At 44.9% G+C, this 17,276-nt stretch overlaps 1 protein-coding gene across 6 annotated transcripts in view; it reads left to right on the top strand.

Annotated features, from left to right (window-relative positions):
* LOC138492307 (solute carrier family 2, facilitated glucose transporter member 11-like) overlaps positions 1 to 17,276 on the top strand; it is a 453,312-nt gene that overhangs the window by 391,731 nt on the left and 44,305 nt on the right. For all 6 annotated transcript variants that reach the window (XM_069619352.1, XM_069619354.1, XM_069619356.1 and 3 more), the window contains 2 exons: positions 10,962 to 11,072; positions 13,977 to 14,078. In XM_069619352.1, coding sequence (XP_069475453.1) covers positions 10,962 to 11,072; positions 13,977 to 14,078 — 213 coding nt within the window. The remainder of the gene's footprint in view (positions 1 to 10,961; positions 11,073 to 13,976; positions 14,079 to 17,276) is intronic.

Genomic DNA, 17,276 nt, shown 5'->3' on the forward strand with positions numbered 1-17,276 from the left:
TGCAGGTTTCCGCTCTGGATCCATGGACAGCTGCCGTGGAGAGCGCAGTGAACAAAAAGTCTGGAAAACACATTTGGGGTTATTTGGTGGCCGAAAGAGGGCCTGGAACGGGTGGGGAGTGGCATAAAGTTAACATGGACCTGTTTTTGTAATATGTGTATGGTAATTATAGGTATTATAGGGGGAGTATACCATATTTGTAATATGGTGGAATGATATAATTGAAGTATGTATGGTATTTATGAACGTAGTACAATTGAGGATAGTGCTCCTCAATCTTTGCTCTGATTTTGACACGGTCAACCATTTTATCATCATTAAACGGCTACATGATACCTTCAGCATCACGGACTGGGCAATGGACTGGCTGACTTGTTTCCCTCACTAACCACCCTTCCTAGCTGCAACTGAGCCGTTTCTCCTCCACCACCTCACTGTCTACCTGCAGCGTCGTCTGTGGTTGTATCCTATTACTGTGCCTCTTCAATATGTATCTCGTCACTCTGGCTCACCTGATCTCCTTCTTCTCTCCTCATTTCCAGTGTTATGCTGATGACACACAACTTTCCTTGAAACGTCCCTCTACTACTGTCTCCTCCCCGTCTTTCATCCCCGATTGTCTAACCGCCATCCAGGTATTGTGTGCAGCTAACAATCTCTGTCTCAGCTGACAGTAAAATGGAGATTCTTCTTATGGGTACACCTGTGCACTGTTTCCTTCCTACCCTCGGGCCGCACTCTTTGGGACCTCTACCATTACCATCCTCTGAGGCCTAAAACCTTTGCCGTCATCTTTGACTCTTCGCTCTCCTTCACTTCTTACATTTTGGAGAATGCTCCTAAGGAGCTGAAATTGAAAGTGGGTGTCACGACCCTCGCCCAAAACCCCCTCTGGGCAAACCCATTGGCCAGGTGGAGTCAGGACTCTGGCCTCTAGAGCCTGGCATCCTCTTCAAAAGCCCTCATGGGGCCAGTCCTGGCGCCTATGGCACCAGGCTCATACACCATGAACAACAATGTGCTTGGGAACTACTTTATTGTATTGTCAGCCAACATGGAGGCATCCACATAGCTTGGTTCCCTAAGAACCAAGCTATGCGGTCTAGTGTTTTGGGTGTGGCAGGCCTGGAACTACTTTTCCTAGTACTACTTTACCTGGGCTATATAAATCACACCCTGACTGCAGAACATGCTTCGCGTTACTTTGCAGCTTGCAACGTGACGCTCACCGTGTCCAGCTATTCCCTCGAACCTCGGAGAAGCAGAACCTGCAAGGAGACAAAAGGAACATCATTAGCAGCAGCATCTTACCTGCAGTCTTCATCTTTAAACACTTGCAGCTACTGAGAACAGCTTCCTCAAATCTGCACGCCTCCCGGACAGAACGACCCGAAAGAGGAAGATAGAGGCAACATTAAAGAAAGCTGGCTGTAGAGACATTTACAAATTACGAGCTGCTCAAAAGGCTTACCTGGCTGGTCGCCTCTTGGCTGGCACCACTCCGGACATTCCACTCGCGCTGAAGAACACTGCGACCTACAAGGAAGGAAAACACAGGTTAGCAAAGGCAAGACTTTGCAGCGCTGCGCATAGCGCTTACTTACCGCATCATAGCGCTTTTAATGCGCCATCATTTACCAGCGGGGCTCAACCAAGCCAGTTTGCCGCGCTGAAGCTTCGCATACCTAAGGGAGAAAAAAGAGACATTTTAAACAAAGAAAGGCATGCAGGATAGCAACAAAACTAAAGAACAGCAATAAGACCTACCTGAACAATATCAAACGGGCCGGCGTCAGTGAAGTAACTGGACCGCACTCGCCCATGAAAGACAACGCGCCCCTGCAAAGAAGGCAGGATGGAGAGCACGCCTAATTCTACCACAAGACAGAAACTTCCCCACAGACCACATCAGGGCAAAGCTGAGAAGCATACCAGTGAGTAACCCGGCTGGGTGGCGTCCCTGTGGATACCAGGTGAGCGTACAGAACACGAATCCTACCATAACAAATCCGCCTGGGCACCACGGAGACATCAGAAATGGACCAATTGTCCCAATTACTAGGATAGCTTCGTGCTGAGGTTGATTCTGCCTGACAAGAGACTAATGCCCTCCGGAGAGACCTAATAGTGACCAAAGAACGCACTGAAGAGATTAGCAGGCAATACTTGCAATCATAGGCAGGACAGACACCTTTGCCTGGAAGCAATCCAATGATGCAAAACCCCGCCATACCACCCACTCCGGTACAGATCACGTTACCTGGAACAGTACCCCTGGCACCACCAGAAAGGTTCTCAGGCGACCCACGGAAGTATGCGGCATTCATCAATCAGTGCCGCCTTCATTTTCTTTGTAGGCCTGGAGCATTTCCAAATGACCAAGCTCGGGTAGCTTTTGTCTTATCACACCTGAGTGGCAGTGCAGCAGATTGGTCGGTGCCGATGGTAACCCATGACGATCCTCTATTACATGACTTTGGGGGGTTCCAGAGAGAAATGGAAAAATGTTTTGCTCGCCATACCCAGGAACAAGCAGTAGACAATGAACTCTTGTCCCTCCGACAGGGGAATCAGGACTTGTTAACGTACATTTCTACCTTCAACAGACTGGTTGCCGAAGGTAGGTGGCCAGAAAACAAAAGAACCACGTTATTCCATTGAGGCTTACGAGGCAAATTAAAGGACGTCTTAGCCCAGGTGGTTGATCCACCCAGAGACTATGCAGAATTCATAAATCTGGTCATGCAGCTAGACCACCGGTTGCAGGACCAAAAGGCAGACCGGTCTAAGACGGACCCTCGGAGCGTGTATGTTCGACCAAGGGAAAACACACCCTGTGTACCTGAAAATGCTGTAGAACCCAGGCAGATTGGAGGGATACGGCCTCCATTAACAAAACAAGAGCAGGACAAAAGAAGACAACAACAGTTTTGTTTGTATTGTGGGAAACCAGGACATTTCCTGAAGGACTGTCAAGTAAAACCCCCAAGAAAAACAGTCGGGGCCACAGAGAAGGATAAAGCTAAGGAATCGGGAAACTACCAAGCTCGACAAACGTAGAGGTCAGTTTGTCGAGTGAGAAGAAAGAGTTGCTGACTTTGCACTTTGCAATACCAGTGATCTTAATTAACCACCAACAGTCGTCAAGAATGCATGCCGTTGAAGCATACATCGATAGCGCAGCAGTTGGAAATTATATTGATCACGAACTGGCAGCAGAGATTGGGGCTTCCTTTGTGTTCTAAGCCAACTATGGACAAGGTAACCACCGTGGATGGGACAGAAATCGCTTCCGGACCAATAACCCAGTGCACAGCCAGGGTAACCTTGCTGTGCCAGGACAGACATCGGGAATCTATTTCATTCGATCTCATCAAGGCACCTCAGTCCAGGCTAATACTAGGGATGCCATGGTTGGTTGCTCACAACCCTTTGATAGACTGGCAGGCACGAAAATTAACCTTCCCCGGTGACTGCTCCCCTGCCTGCTATTACCAAGAGGAGAAACCAGACGTCTGTATCCCCATGACTCCCGGAGTGACAGTATCAAACCTGGGAGCAACTAATACCTTCCCAAGTGAATACCATGATTTCCAGGATGTTTTCCGAAAGGACCAAGCCAATACATTGCCGCCGCACAGGCCCTATGACTGTCAGATTGACCTTGTTCCTGGTGCACAAATCCCTTGCAGCAGGATCTACGCTCTCACAGAACCAGAAAACCTTCATTTGAAATCCTATTTAGACCAGTACCTTGCAAATGGATTTATCCGTCCTTCGAAGTCCCCGCAGCCAGCCCTTTGTTCTTCGTACCGAAAAAGGAAGGAGACTTGAGAACCTGTATTGACTACCGTGCATTGAACCAGATGACCGTGAAGAACCGCTACCCCTTGCCACTTATCCCTGAGATGATAGACTAAGTTAAAGATGCCCAGATTTATACCAAATTGGACCTTTCGAGGAGCGTACCACCTGGTCCGAGTCAGAAAAAGAGATGAATGGAAAACCGCCTTCCGTACCAAGTACGGCTTGTTTGAATATCAAGTCATGCCCTTCGGGTTATGCAACGCTCTTGCGGCATTCCAATATTTCATGAATGACGTCTTAAGGGAGTTAATTGATGTGTGCGCCTTAGTGTACATAGACGACATCTTAGTATACTCAGCCTCGGAACAAGATCATGTCAGGCACGTTCGTTCAGTCCTCACCAAGCTCCGTCAACATTGCTTGTTTGCAAAGCTTGAAAAATGCTTTTTTCACGTCACCGAAGTAGAATTTCTTGGTTTTATCCTTACTCCAGGAGACATCAGGATGGACGTGCATAAGGTAGATGCCTTTCTGAAATGGCCTTCACCGACGTCTCTGAAAGGGGTACAAAGCATGCTGGGTTTTGCGAACCTCTGCCACCGGTTCATCCCAGACTTCTCTCAGGTTGTGCACCCAATCACAGTACTATTATGAAAAAACAATAAAAAGTTTGCTTGGACCGCAGAAGCAGAAGAAGCCTTTCAGGAACTTAAACGAAGGTTTACTTCCGCTCCAATCCTGCGACATCCTCGTCCAGACCTCCTTTATGTCGTTGAAACTGATGTGTCCAGTCTCGCAATGGGGGCTGTCCTTTCACAGAGTGACCCGGAAACCGGCCAGCTACATCCTGTGGCCTTCTGGTCGAAAAAGTTCTCACCTCCAGAGATGAATTATGCCATCACGGACAAGGAACTCCTGGATATCAAATCCGCCTTTAAAGCCTGGAGGCACTACCTTCTGGGGGCCAGACACACCATTACAGTCATCACAGACCACCGAAACCTGCAATATCTCAAAACAGTCAAGGCCCAGTCCTCGCGCCAATTACGGTGAGCCCTTTTCTTCGCCGAATATGATTATGTAATCACATTTCGACCAGGAGTCAGAAACGGAAAGGCGGGTGCCTTATCTCGCATGGGCATAGATGAAATAGTATATACAACTCCAGACCCAGTACCTATTATACCTGAAGACAAACTCTTCGGTATCACGACAGCCTTAACACAAGCAGAACTATGAAAAGAAATCCAACGGACAATGAATCCTGATGTCTACCTCGCATGGCAGACTCAAGGAGAACAATATACCATCAAGGACCACCTACCCTTTTTTAGGGATCGCCTATATGTACCCAAGAAGGAATTACAACAGCATATTATTTCAAACTATCACGATTCACTGATCGAAGGGCATCCTGAGATCGCCAAAACCCTAGCTAAGGTGAAAGAGAACTTTTGGTGGCCTACCTGGCGTAAGGACATCATTCAGTATATTCAATCCTGCGGAGTCTGCGCACAAAATAAATCACAGAAACAAAAACCATCTGGTCTCCTACAACCATTGGACATTCCTCCAGTTCCATGGCACACTCTTTCCCTTGACTTCATCACTGACCTACCTCCAAGCCAAGGGTTCAACACCATCCTTGTAGTTGTGGACTTATTCTCGAAGATGGCCCATTTTATTCCTCTCAAATGCCTCCCAGACGCAGGCACTTTAGCAAAAGTGTTCATGGAGGGCGTGGTTATGCTACATGGCTTCCCTTTGGTTCTGGTTTCTGATCGAGGCAGCCAGTTTGTTTCCAACTTCTGGAAAAAATGCTGTGCAATGGCTCAGATCGATGTTCGGCTATCTACCAGTCACCATCCCCAAACGGACGGCCAAACCGAGAGAATCAATCAGACACTCAAGCTATATTTACAGTGCATACTGCACCACGAACAAAGGAAATGGAAAGACCTACTATGGATAGCCGAATATGCATATAACAATTCTTTGCATTCAAGCACGGGACAAACGCCCTTCTATACCCTTCATGGCAGACATCCACATACCTCTGAACTAGACCTTCCAGCCAGCTTGGAAATGCCAGCGGTAAAAACTCTACACACAACCATTACTCAGGCTTTCAAAAGGGCAAAGGAACACCTTATTCATGCCAAAGAAAAACAAAAGTGATTCGCCGACCAACACCGGAAAAAGGCCCTTGATTATCAAGTAGAAGACAAAGTTTGGTTAACCGCTAAATTCGTACCCATCAAGGGAACCCGGACCTTTCATCCTAGATTCTTAGGACCCTATACCATTAAGGCAATTATCAACCCAGCAGCCGTGAAACTGGATTTACCACCTAATCTACACATCCACCCGGTATTCCATGTGTCCCTCCTGAAACCAATGCAACCTGGCACATGGATTGGGGCACCACCTGAGCCCATTCTTGTTGACGGAGAACCAGAATTCGAAGTCAAAGATATCTTGGATTCTAAATACTCTAGGACCAAGCTATATTATCTCGTCGATTGGAAATGATTTCGACCACAAGAGAGATCCTGGGCGCCCAGTGAGAATATCCACGCACCAGGTCTAATCAGGAAATTCCATCAGAACTTCCCAACCAAATCTGGGCCAGGCAGAAAGAACACCATGGGAGGGGCCTTAGGGGGGTTTGCTGTTAAAACCCCCTCTGGCAAACCCATTGGCCAGGTGGAGTCAGAACTCGGGCCTCTACAGCCTGGCATCCTCTTCAAAAGCCCTCATGGGGCCAGTCCAGCGCCTATGGCGCATGGCCCATACACCATGAACAACAATGTGCTTGGGAACTACTTTATTGTATTGTCAGCCAACATGGAGGCATCCACATAGCTTGATTCCCTAAGAACCAAGCTATGCGGTCTAGTGTTTTGGGTGTGGCAGGCCTGGAACTACTTTCCCTGGTACTACTTTACCTGGGCTATATAAACCACACCCTGACTGCAGAACATGCTTCGTGTTACTTTGCTGCTTGCAACGTGACGCTCACCGTGTCCAGTTATTCCCTCGAACCTCGGAGAAGCAGAACCTGCAAGGAGACTAAAGGAACATCATTAGCAGCAGCAACGACCCAAAAGAGGAAGATAGAGGCAACATTAAAGAAAGCTGTAGAGACATTAACAAATTACGAACTGCTCAAAAGGCTTACCTGGCTGGTCGCCTCTCAGCTGGCACCACTCCAGACATTCCACTAGCGCTGAAGAACACTGTGACCTACAAGGAAGGAAAACACAGGTTAGCAAAGGCAAGACTTTGCAGCGCTGCGCATAGCGCTTACTTACCACATTATAGCGCTTTTAATGTGCCATCATTTACCAGTGGGGCTCAACTAAGGCAGTTCGTCACGCTGAAGCTCTGCATACCTAAGCGAGAAAAAAGAGACATTTTAAACAAAGAAAGGCATGCAGGATAGCAACAAAACTAAAGAACAGCAATAAGACCTACCTGAACAATATCAAACGGGCTGGCGTCTGTGAAGTAACTGGACCACACTCGCCCATGAAAGACAACGCGCCCGTGCAAAGAAGGCAGGACGGAGAGCACGCCTAATTCTACCACAAGGCAGAACCTTCCCCGCAGACCACATCAGGGCAAAGCTGAGAAGCATACCAGCGAGTAACCCGGCTGGGTGGCATCCCTGTGGATACCAGGTGAGCGTAACAGTGGGCCTTCTTGGCAAAGTCCAAGACATGAGGAGTAAAAGAGAGGAGGGAGTCGAAGAGGACCCTGAAATGTCTGGCTTCAGTGCAAGGAGAGGGAGGTGAGCCCATAGAGGATGGCCAGAGTGCAGGAGGGAAACGGGGAGCAGGTGTCCTGATAGGAAGGATCCCAGTCGTACTGGCATTAAGACAGAGATCATTGAAGGTGCACCAAGACTGAATAGCAGACAACTGGTCAGGGAGGAAGAGGAAAAGGGGAGCTTGAAGAAGAGTTGTGTGTCATCTGTGTAACAATGGAAATGAGGAGAGAAGGCAGAGATCAGGTGAGCAAGAGGTGCGAGGTAGATGTTGAAAAGCCAATGCAAGTGGTGGAGGAGGAGAAGGAGTCCAGGAGCACCTGGGAAGGTCAGTCAGTGAGGAAGGAGGTCAACCAATCCAGTGCCCGGTCTGAGATACCAAGAGTATCTTGGAGCTGCTTTATGAGGATAGAATGGTTGACCATGTCAAAGGCAGATGAGAGGTCAATGAGAAAGAGAACAGCAGGAGAGTAAGAGTCAAGATTTGCAAGAAGTACTTCACGCGTGTTCATGAGAGCAGTTTCCATGCCGCTGGATGCTCGGAATCCAGATGGTTGGTCATGTAAACAACCAACGAGCTGAGTGTGTTGGGTCAATTGGGGAATAGCCAACCTCTCCAGGAGTTTCCCAAGGAAGGGAGTAGTAGAGATAGGGCAGTAGTTGGCCAGACAGGAGGGGTCGGCGTAGGCTTTTTAGGAGGGAGTGCACAAGGGAGTGCTTGAGAGTAGAGGGGAAAGAGCCACATGCTAGGGAGCAGTTGCAGAAGTCAGCAAGAGCCGGAGCGAGGGAGGATATGGTGTCCTTAATGGTTCTGGAAGAACAGGAAGACCAATGAATCCTTCATAGAGAGGACTACTCAAGAGATCTCATCCGTTGTGATAGGTGAGAAGGTGGAGAGAGTGGGAGGGGTTGGAAGAGAGGCCAATGGAGGCAGGGGACCAAGGGGAAGAATGGAGGAGGGGGTAGAAGACAGAGCAGTCAGAATGTTTGAGTTCTAGAGGTGAAATGGGTGGCCTGTACAGTACAGAGGGCCTGAGAAGGAAGAGGTGAGGTGGAGACTGCAGATTGATTGGCTAGTTCTTTGCAGATTTTGAAGTGTACAGCTGTGTTGTTAGAAGCTCCAGAGATATGAGCCTGGATGTGAAACCTCTTCTTAGAGCATATAGAGAGACTGTATTGCCTTTGGAGTAGGCGGCAGGCCATTTTGTCATAGGATGAGCCCAAGGTCTGCCACATCCGTTCATCAACTCTGCACTTGCATTTCAGACTGGCTAGAGCTGAGTCGTACCAACTGATACGCTTGGAGGCAGATTTCAGGTGGATCCTCATGACAGGGATAAGAATGTCAAGAGTGTTGGTGATAGCAAGATGAAAGTTGGCAAGGACAGAGTCGGTGGGAGAATCAAGAGGAGGAGAAGGAGGAGGGATGAACATGGAGACAAACACAGCAGCTGACACTCGTTTCATCGGTCAGATGACCGCAAAGGAGGTTGGCAGGGCTGGTGGATGCTCGGTCAGGGGGGCGAGAGGTCCCAGATGAGAAAAGAAGAGAGAGTGATCAGATCTGGAGAGCGGGTTAGTGAGAGGGGCAGAGAGCGGTAGATCAGCAGGGATGAAGGCATCAAGAGTGTATCCAACAGAGTAGTTAGGACTGGAGGGGAGAATAGTGATGGAGAGAGAGGTACAGAGATCACGAAAGAGAGAAGAAGCAGAAACAGTGGAGGCAAGGTGGATGTTGAAGTTTCCAGGGAGTAGGGGTTTTGAGGTAGAGGTCAGAAGAGAGAAGGTGAAGTCAGCCCATTCCGAAAGGGAGACAGACACAGGACCAGGACCATTTTCATTTGGTGGCTTAAAGACTGGAGTACTTTGCCGTGAGAAAGCCCCTAGAGGCCTTACAGTTGGGAAATCTCACGATAGCGTATTATATGCTTAGGATGATTTATCATTCTGTGAGGTGTCATTTGTAATCTGCAGAAGACAAATCGTACAATAGCATATTATAATATGATATGACATTTATAACTCACCTGTGCACAAGTGTTTCTAGGTGAGACAACACATGGTTAGGATAATTTATCATTTTGTAAGGTTCTTTTTGTAATTTCTCAGGATGTCATTATACTAACCTATGCACAACTTAACATATATGGTGTATTTGAGTTAGACATCATATTGTTTTAGTGAAAAGAATCTATGTGAATTCATTTGGGGTTCTTTTTTACTTGGACTCTTTAATTCTTACAAATTGTGTCTAAATTAAATGTGAGTAATAACCAAACCAAATTGTATCAATATTGTTTGTTTGTTTGTTTATTTATTTGATAATGCGCTCCAAACCCTTAGGTAGCTGGCCGCAACAGAGATAAGTAGACTTCAAGTTTAGTTACAACAGATACAAAAGTACAATATGGACAACAAACTTTAGTCACCTCGTGCAGGTTACAGGGTGCAGCGGTATTAAAGTCTCAAATCATGGACACAAAGGACATGGGGACTTCATAATTTGGTTACCGTGGATACAATAGATACAATAGGTATGATCATCAGAAGGTGAGACATGTGAGAGAATATTCAGTTCATAGTTTATGCTGGGAGAAGAGTGGTCCGCTGTTAGTATTACTTTCTAATAGGGAGCGCTTGCCTGTTGGGATTTCAACATGGCATGATATTTGCAACGCTCTTTGCTTGGTATCATGTCGTCCCTGGTGTCTTCTGTCAAATCTTTGAGGTTTACCCTTTATTCAAATCTCAAATTCAAAAACACATTTTTCTCGCTTATCCCAATCCATTTTTTAACTATCTTTTTCAGAAGATAAGGTCACTTATTTCTCCCTTAGAAGTTCATACTGCCAGCCATCCAGCTCTTATTCTCGCTCACCAGCCTGGCAGTATCATCCAGGGCGCCTTTACAAATAGTATCACCATCTGCTACCCATTTAAGTTCTGACACAGAAACATTAAAGCAAATTAGCCCTCATTTGATTAAAACTGTAATGCACTTTGGCCTGTGGCTGTGGGTTTATACCCTGAAGGCAGCAGCTCCTACTTCTAGTAACCAAGTCATGACTTCATGAGAGTAGGCGCAGCCCCCATCAAATCTGACAACCCTTAACTAATTATTGGTCATGCTATTTTGTATAGCACTAGTGATTTCAAAGTGATTTGTTGTGCTTTCCATTGTTCACCAGTGTACTATGAGCCTCCAATATTTGCACGATCATATGTGGCCTTACAAAGGCTCAGACACACTTCCAAAACCATCTGTAACAGCCCATCGCCCATGCTGAAAAGAACTAGACACTCGCCACGCCCACATTAGAATTTAAGTTTGGATGCATCAGAAAAGAATAACATTTGTACCTATTTTTATCTATTTGCATTGCAGATATACTTCTACGCTGGATATATTTTTACGCAAGCTGGAATTCCTGCACAAAACATACCTTACGTCACCCTCGGCACAGGAGCTTGTGAATGCATGACTGCCTTAACGTGTGTAAGTGACGACACATCGGGGACAATGCAGAATTGAAAATTGTACCAGCTCTTAGAAGGGCTGTCGAATAAGCATGGACCGTTGTTTTGCTTTTAACAAAAGATGATGATAGAAGGTTTGGGACAGTATACTAAGAATTGTTTAGCGACCTTATAATGCTGTTCAGGTGCCAGATTACAGAAGGTTTGCACCTGTGCAAGTGCAAAGTTTTCACGATATTAGCACTGGGGCAAAGTTTGCCCTATTTGTAAAAACAATGGGACATATTAGAAAACGATTGCACCATGACAAGTGCAGTTTGGCATGGTATAAGCACCAGGGCAAAAATTGCCATAGTGCAAAAAATATACATTTTTACTGCATTATTACAACAGGGCAAAGTTTGCCCTAGTGCTAATACGGAATGGTATTAGCACTAGGGCAAAGTTTGCCCTGGTGAAAAATGCATTGAAAATGTATCTTTCTTGCACTATGGCAATTTTTGCCCTGGTGCTTATACCATGCCAAATTGCACTTGTCATGGTGCAAATCGTTTTCTAATGTGTCCCAATTGTTTTTAAAAAATATGGCAAACTTTGCCCTAATGCTAATACCGTGCAAACTTTGCACTTGCACCGGTGCTAAATTTCTGTAATCTGGCCCCCAGATAGGTCTCCCAATTCCAAATTGTTAAAAAATGTCTAGATCCACTTGCGCATAAACTCAGCCTGAGGATAAGAGAAGTAAAGCAACTGTCTCTGCTGTACTGAGAAACTAGGACCAATCTCTGAACGTTTACAAAAACAACTTAGATGGAGACTTAGTTTTCTCAAGGAGTTTAGGAATGCGACCACAAGACCAATGCTGTCACGCTGACAATTGGGGGTTTACAACTGCGCTTCTCCAGTACAAACCAACAAGTTCACTGTCTGTTTCTATTCTGGTTAATCAGCAAACCACTTCAGCAAGTAGACTAGTACAACAAAACATATACCTTTGAAGATAACCAGTTAGCATCACAATGTAGACACTTTACTAAGGCTGGGTAAACTCCTTCAAAAGTGGCCCTCATATATTTGAGCGTCTCTTTTGGGGGTATGAACCAGCCCACCAGTGCCACGACAAAGCACCCATACGCCCTGCTGCACACTGCTCAGCAAACACCACCTCACACCATGAGAATTGTTTAAACCTTTAATTTCTATTTCCAGTGCAAAAGCACTCGAAATGGATACAATGTGAAACATGTCCCAATGCCCTACTAGTCCCCAATATAACAGAGTGGTGTGTTATAGGCCTCCATGTGGTCTAGCAGGAGCATTCCCTCCCTCTCAGGGTCCTAATTTTAAAACCCTGAGTGGCCGTTAAACTTTTAAAGATGGATCCCGGGCAGTTCGAGTTATTCACAAACTGCTCGCCCAGCACTACTCTTCATTGGAAGAGCATCCAACTTTAAGGTTGATTGCTCCTTTGGCAAAATCTCTATGTTAACAAACTTTAGATGATACAGGACTCTTCTTAAGAAAAAGTGTAACCTTACTATTTCCTTTTTTCCCCAAATACAGTCCATGTATTCTGTGAAACCATATTTAAAGGAAAAGATAGTCAATATCTGTTTCCCTTTCATTCTTCCCTACTTCACTTACAAAAGGAAAAGAAATCAGAATATAGAGAACTATAATAGAAGAAGTTCAAGCACTAGGATAAACATTCCACAAAGGCTAATCCAACACGTACCAAATGATTTAAATGTAATTAAATAAATACAATAGAACACAAATTCCCATCTAATGATAATATGGTCATCATTTTAATTCAGGAATGCAGTTACCACAAAAAGCTCCATCCATTGCAAACTAGGGGGTGTTTCTGTGCATTTAAAAACATCATGAATTTACAAAAGAGATGTACTTTAAGATGCACAGGAAATTAACAGATTCCTTTGTTTCTGTTTGTAACAGGTTCTGGGGGGTATATAATGCAGGAAAGGGTCATTGTTGGCCCTGTCATGGCTTTTTAATGTTATACCATTTGTGTACCACTTGGCATTTCTTTATCACCCATTTCTCTGAAAATGTTATTTATTTCTTCTTTTTGTAGCATTCAAACTCTTAAATGGGCTCCCAGTTCCCGACTCTAATGTATGCAAAGGGGCTGGCATGCACATCATTTATTCTGCAGCATTACCCCCCTGGAAATATGCAGTTCAACTTTGAGAATAAGGTGACCTGCACATTGCCCAAATTGGGAATTTAAAAAAAGCACCTCCTCCCTGATATTTTTAGATTGCCCGTTTAGTGAGAATTGGCCCTCAGACTTTAGCAAACATATTATTCGATTCCATCCGCACAACCTTGGCTTTTCAGTGGTTAAGTGGTTGCGAGACAGTGCACATCCCATCCTCCCATACAGGAATGGGAGGGATTCGCACAGCATGTTTGGTCGAAGGAGAATGGTCAATGTTTTTTTAATGAATTTCAACGCAAATGCATGTTTGGGGTGGGTTTGGGTAATACAAATGGTGTGGGGTATGGGAGGGCAGGGAATCTCCCCCGCATCCATTTGCAATCAAATTTCCCATTCAAAAATAAAAATAATTTGATGAAATCTCCCTCAACCAAATAACTTCGAGCAAATCACATAGAACCCTCCCATACAACCATACTGTTAGCCACTTTTCTGAGTGGAGAAGGGGAAAGGTCGCTTCACCAAGTACCATTTGCATCGTCGGCATTGACTTACGAAAACGGGTCAATAATTGATGATTGAATTTCAAAAGTGAATTTGATGCAAAGTTTAGCCATGTTTCCAGTGGTGTACCCAGAAATTCAACTGTTCCTTAAAGACTGATATCTAAGAACAGTAAATTGCACATCTCATGAAAGACCTGATTAATGGCCATTTTCCTTCACTGATTTGTTCTAGGGCCTCCTCATCGAATACACAGGAAGACGGGTTCTCATTATTGGAGGATATGTTTTAATGGCCTTTTGGTGCATCATTTTAACAATCACACTGACATATCAGGTTAGTTTCAAAAGTAGACACTCAAAATATATCCTCTATGTAAATATGTAAAGCACAGCGTCAGTGTATTGTATAAGTATCACAGTACATCATATTCCAAATGTTTTTATTGACATAACTTGTGCATATGTAATCGTATTTGCCTTTAACGCAATTTTGTAATATTGAATGGTACTTAGTGCCTCGTTTGACATCTACACACCCTCTTGACGCTTCTGATAATATTTCAAATCACTCAGTTGCCTTGTGATCATATAGGGTCCTTACTAGATTATTTTTGTATGTATATCTGGCAAGACCAGGGATTGAACGTCTGTTGCACAGCATCTTCTTGTTCCTAAGGCGAGCAATGTGGTTAGGTTCATGCCTGTGGAACATGGGACACCTCTGCTGCAGCCTCAGCTTTCCCTGCTTAACAAAAGTTGGTCATTCTTGAGAAATCATTCGATTTCCCTCTGTATCAGTTACCATATCTGTATAAATCTGCAGTGTTATCAAAACAGTCTGAACAGAAGAATTAAGCACCATAAAAATATTTACATCAAAGAATAGGACCCTTTTGTTTATCTTGGGTATGCCTACAGGTGATTCAGATGTTTGTTCTCATTCATTGAAGTATAAACTGTGACTTCCACTGTTGATTGAAATAAGTTGTTTTGCAAAGATGCAAGCTTGGTTTGTTTTGGATGTATCCAATTTTTAAAGCATGAATGTTTGGTGCCATAAAGAGTTGGATTTGTATGGTTGGTATGCCCTTTTTTGAGTTTTATTCCACCCTTTGTGATGCTGCCTATGAATGCGCTAATATAACAACGGTACCCACCCTCTTCCTCTTGTATCGGCTGTGAGTGCAAGGCCTGTTGGAGGTACAGATCAACCTCTTCACTGTAACCAACAAGGTGGTCCGAATGACGGGCAGTTCAAGTCCCAGAGAGAGCTTACACATGGGGTTTGTTTGAAACATCTGTTTAGGATGCCAGATGGTCTCATCTTGAATATACATAATATTATAATATTCTGAGACTTCTCTACTGTATCCTGTAACTAAGAATGATTGAAACTTGAAATATTGAACTTCTGGCTTTTCCCTATGACAATTGTGTGGACAGAGTGCATATACATCTGGCAGCCAGCCAGTCATACAAATGTTTATTGCTGGATGAGGCTGTGGCCCTGCTTTCCCTAGGGTTTGACTTGACAAACTTGAATGATATAATGACCTTGCAAGCAGGAGGTGCAGGATCAATGGGCCAAGAGGTGAGGGAGGGCACAACGTCTCCTACGCCAACTGCTGGAGGGCTCCCTTCTTCTATGGGTGTGAACATTCTCAACTCCAAGGTAGCCCTACAGGTGAACACCTCTCCCAAACCTCAGAGTGCCAATGAGTCCTTTCCTCTAACTTTTACTGTAACGGTGGGCGAAAGCTCAGAACAACAGAGGAAAGTGTCTACAAAGAAAATGTTAAACAGGGGCCTCAAGCATTAACATCTTGGACTTGGCTCCCCGAGGCCCTGCTCGTCCAAAAACCCTAGAACTAGCATGATATTGTAGTTGGAGAGGAGGGAATCAGCTCAATTCTGTGGAACACCAGGGGCTTTAATCATTTATTTGATACAGGTATTCCTTATGCAGATGAAGCAGACCTCATTTGTCTGCACGAAACATGGTTGTGCTCCCCGGAAATAATGGAAGGTTTTTCCGTTATTTTGAATCCAGGGATTAAGGGCCTTAAAGGTAGACCCTCCTCTGGGTTGCCCTTGGCAGTGGACACGAGTAGCTACCTGAGTGTAATAAGGCACAAACACCCTGATCCCTATATCCAGATGGTAGTTCTAGAAGTTGCCCACAGTCTACAGAGTGACTCCTTTATTGTCTGTAATCTCTACTGGAAGCCAGGGGTCAAAGAGGTTGAATTGTTCATAGACACATTTGCTGATACCCTAAACTCATGACTCGAAGCATACCCAAACTACGAGATTGTTGTTTGTGGAGATTTCAATCTGCCTGATTTTGAGGTGCTTGGAGGTAAAAAAGCAAGAGACAACTCCAAGAGGAGGCTGTGGACCCAAGAACTCCATGACAGAAATGTGCATAAACCTAATGGTCATTTACTTGGTGATATTCCAGGGCGATACACATGGAAAGGAGTGGGGAAGTCTAGTATAATCGACTATGTTTTTGTCGCTGACAGGCTTCTGAAAACTGTTAGAAGGTCTGAAGCGAGAGACTCTGCCAGTAGTGACCACAACATCGTATATGTTTACTGGTTAACTAAGTACACCTTATTAAAATAAATGTTTACCCGTGGATTGGAGGTTAACCCGGTGCGTAACAGATTGCGGATGACCTCTAAAGAAATTCTGACCCTTCACACAAGATTATGGGGCACTGGGACCTAAACTAATAGTTTGACTGGAAAAGAGGACCTTGACTATCCCAGATTCCTGTTAGACTTTGTTTCAGTAGGTGATCGCTCATCCAAAACTGATTTCCTCCCAAAACATTCCTTTTATTGGGTCATTCAAAATGGGAAGAGGCACTTGAGAGCCGATGTGAGATCTATTTGCAATGTTGGAGGTCTTGGTTTGAAAGATGCTTTAAGGAGGCGTTGCCAGACCTAGCACAATTGGCTGAAAAGGTATAAATGGACGTTGGATCTAGCCGATTCCGAACTCATGCTAGCTCAAATGACAAACAAAAATGTGGCTGAAATGTGGAAATTTATTAATTTCACTGGGTCTGATCGAAGAGCGATCCAAACTAATGCAGTCCCCGGACACCTATGGGTGAAGCATTATTCCTATCTGTTCGGGAAACAGGCAGAAGAGGGAGACCAAGCCCAAACCTCTAAAGCAACCCCCTGAGTGCTTGATTTCAACAAAGATGACATCCTTCAGTTCATAAGCAAAGCAAGCAACTCTAGAGCCCCGGGGCCTGATGGTCTTATCAAGGAAGGGTGCCAGATTTGGGGAAAACATCTATAATCATACCAATTTTCAAGAAAGGATCTCAGGATAACCCTTCCAGTTACACACCCATTGCATTGCTCAATGTTATTGGTAAAATATACGCATCACTGGTCTTGAAGAGCTTGAAGCAGTGGATTTCGGTGTCGGCAGGCTTCGACCTCCATCAAGCCGGCTTTGTCAAACAAGTTGGGACTCCCTTGAAAGTATTTCTATTGAACATCCTGAAATC

This window comes from Ambystoma mexicanum, chromosome 10 (assembly GCF_040938575.1).
Source record: "Ambystoma mexicanum isolate Mex_15411 chromosome 10, UKY_AmexF1_1, whole genome shotgun sequence".
In the NCBI taxonomy this organism is placed as follows: domain Eukaryota; kingdom Metazoa; phylum Chordata; class Amphibia; order Caudata; family Ambystomatidae; genus Ambystoma; species Ambystoma mexicanum.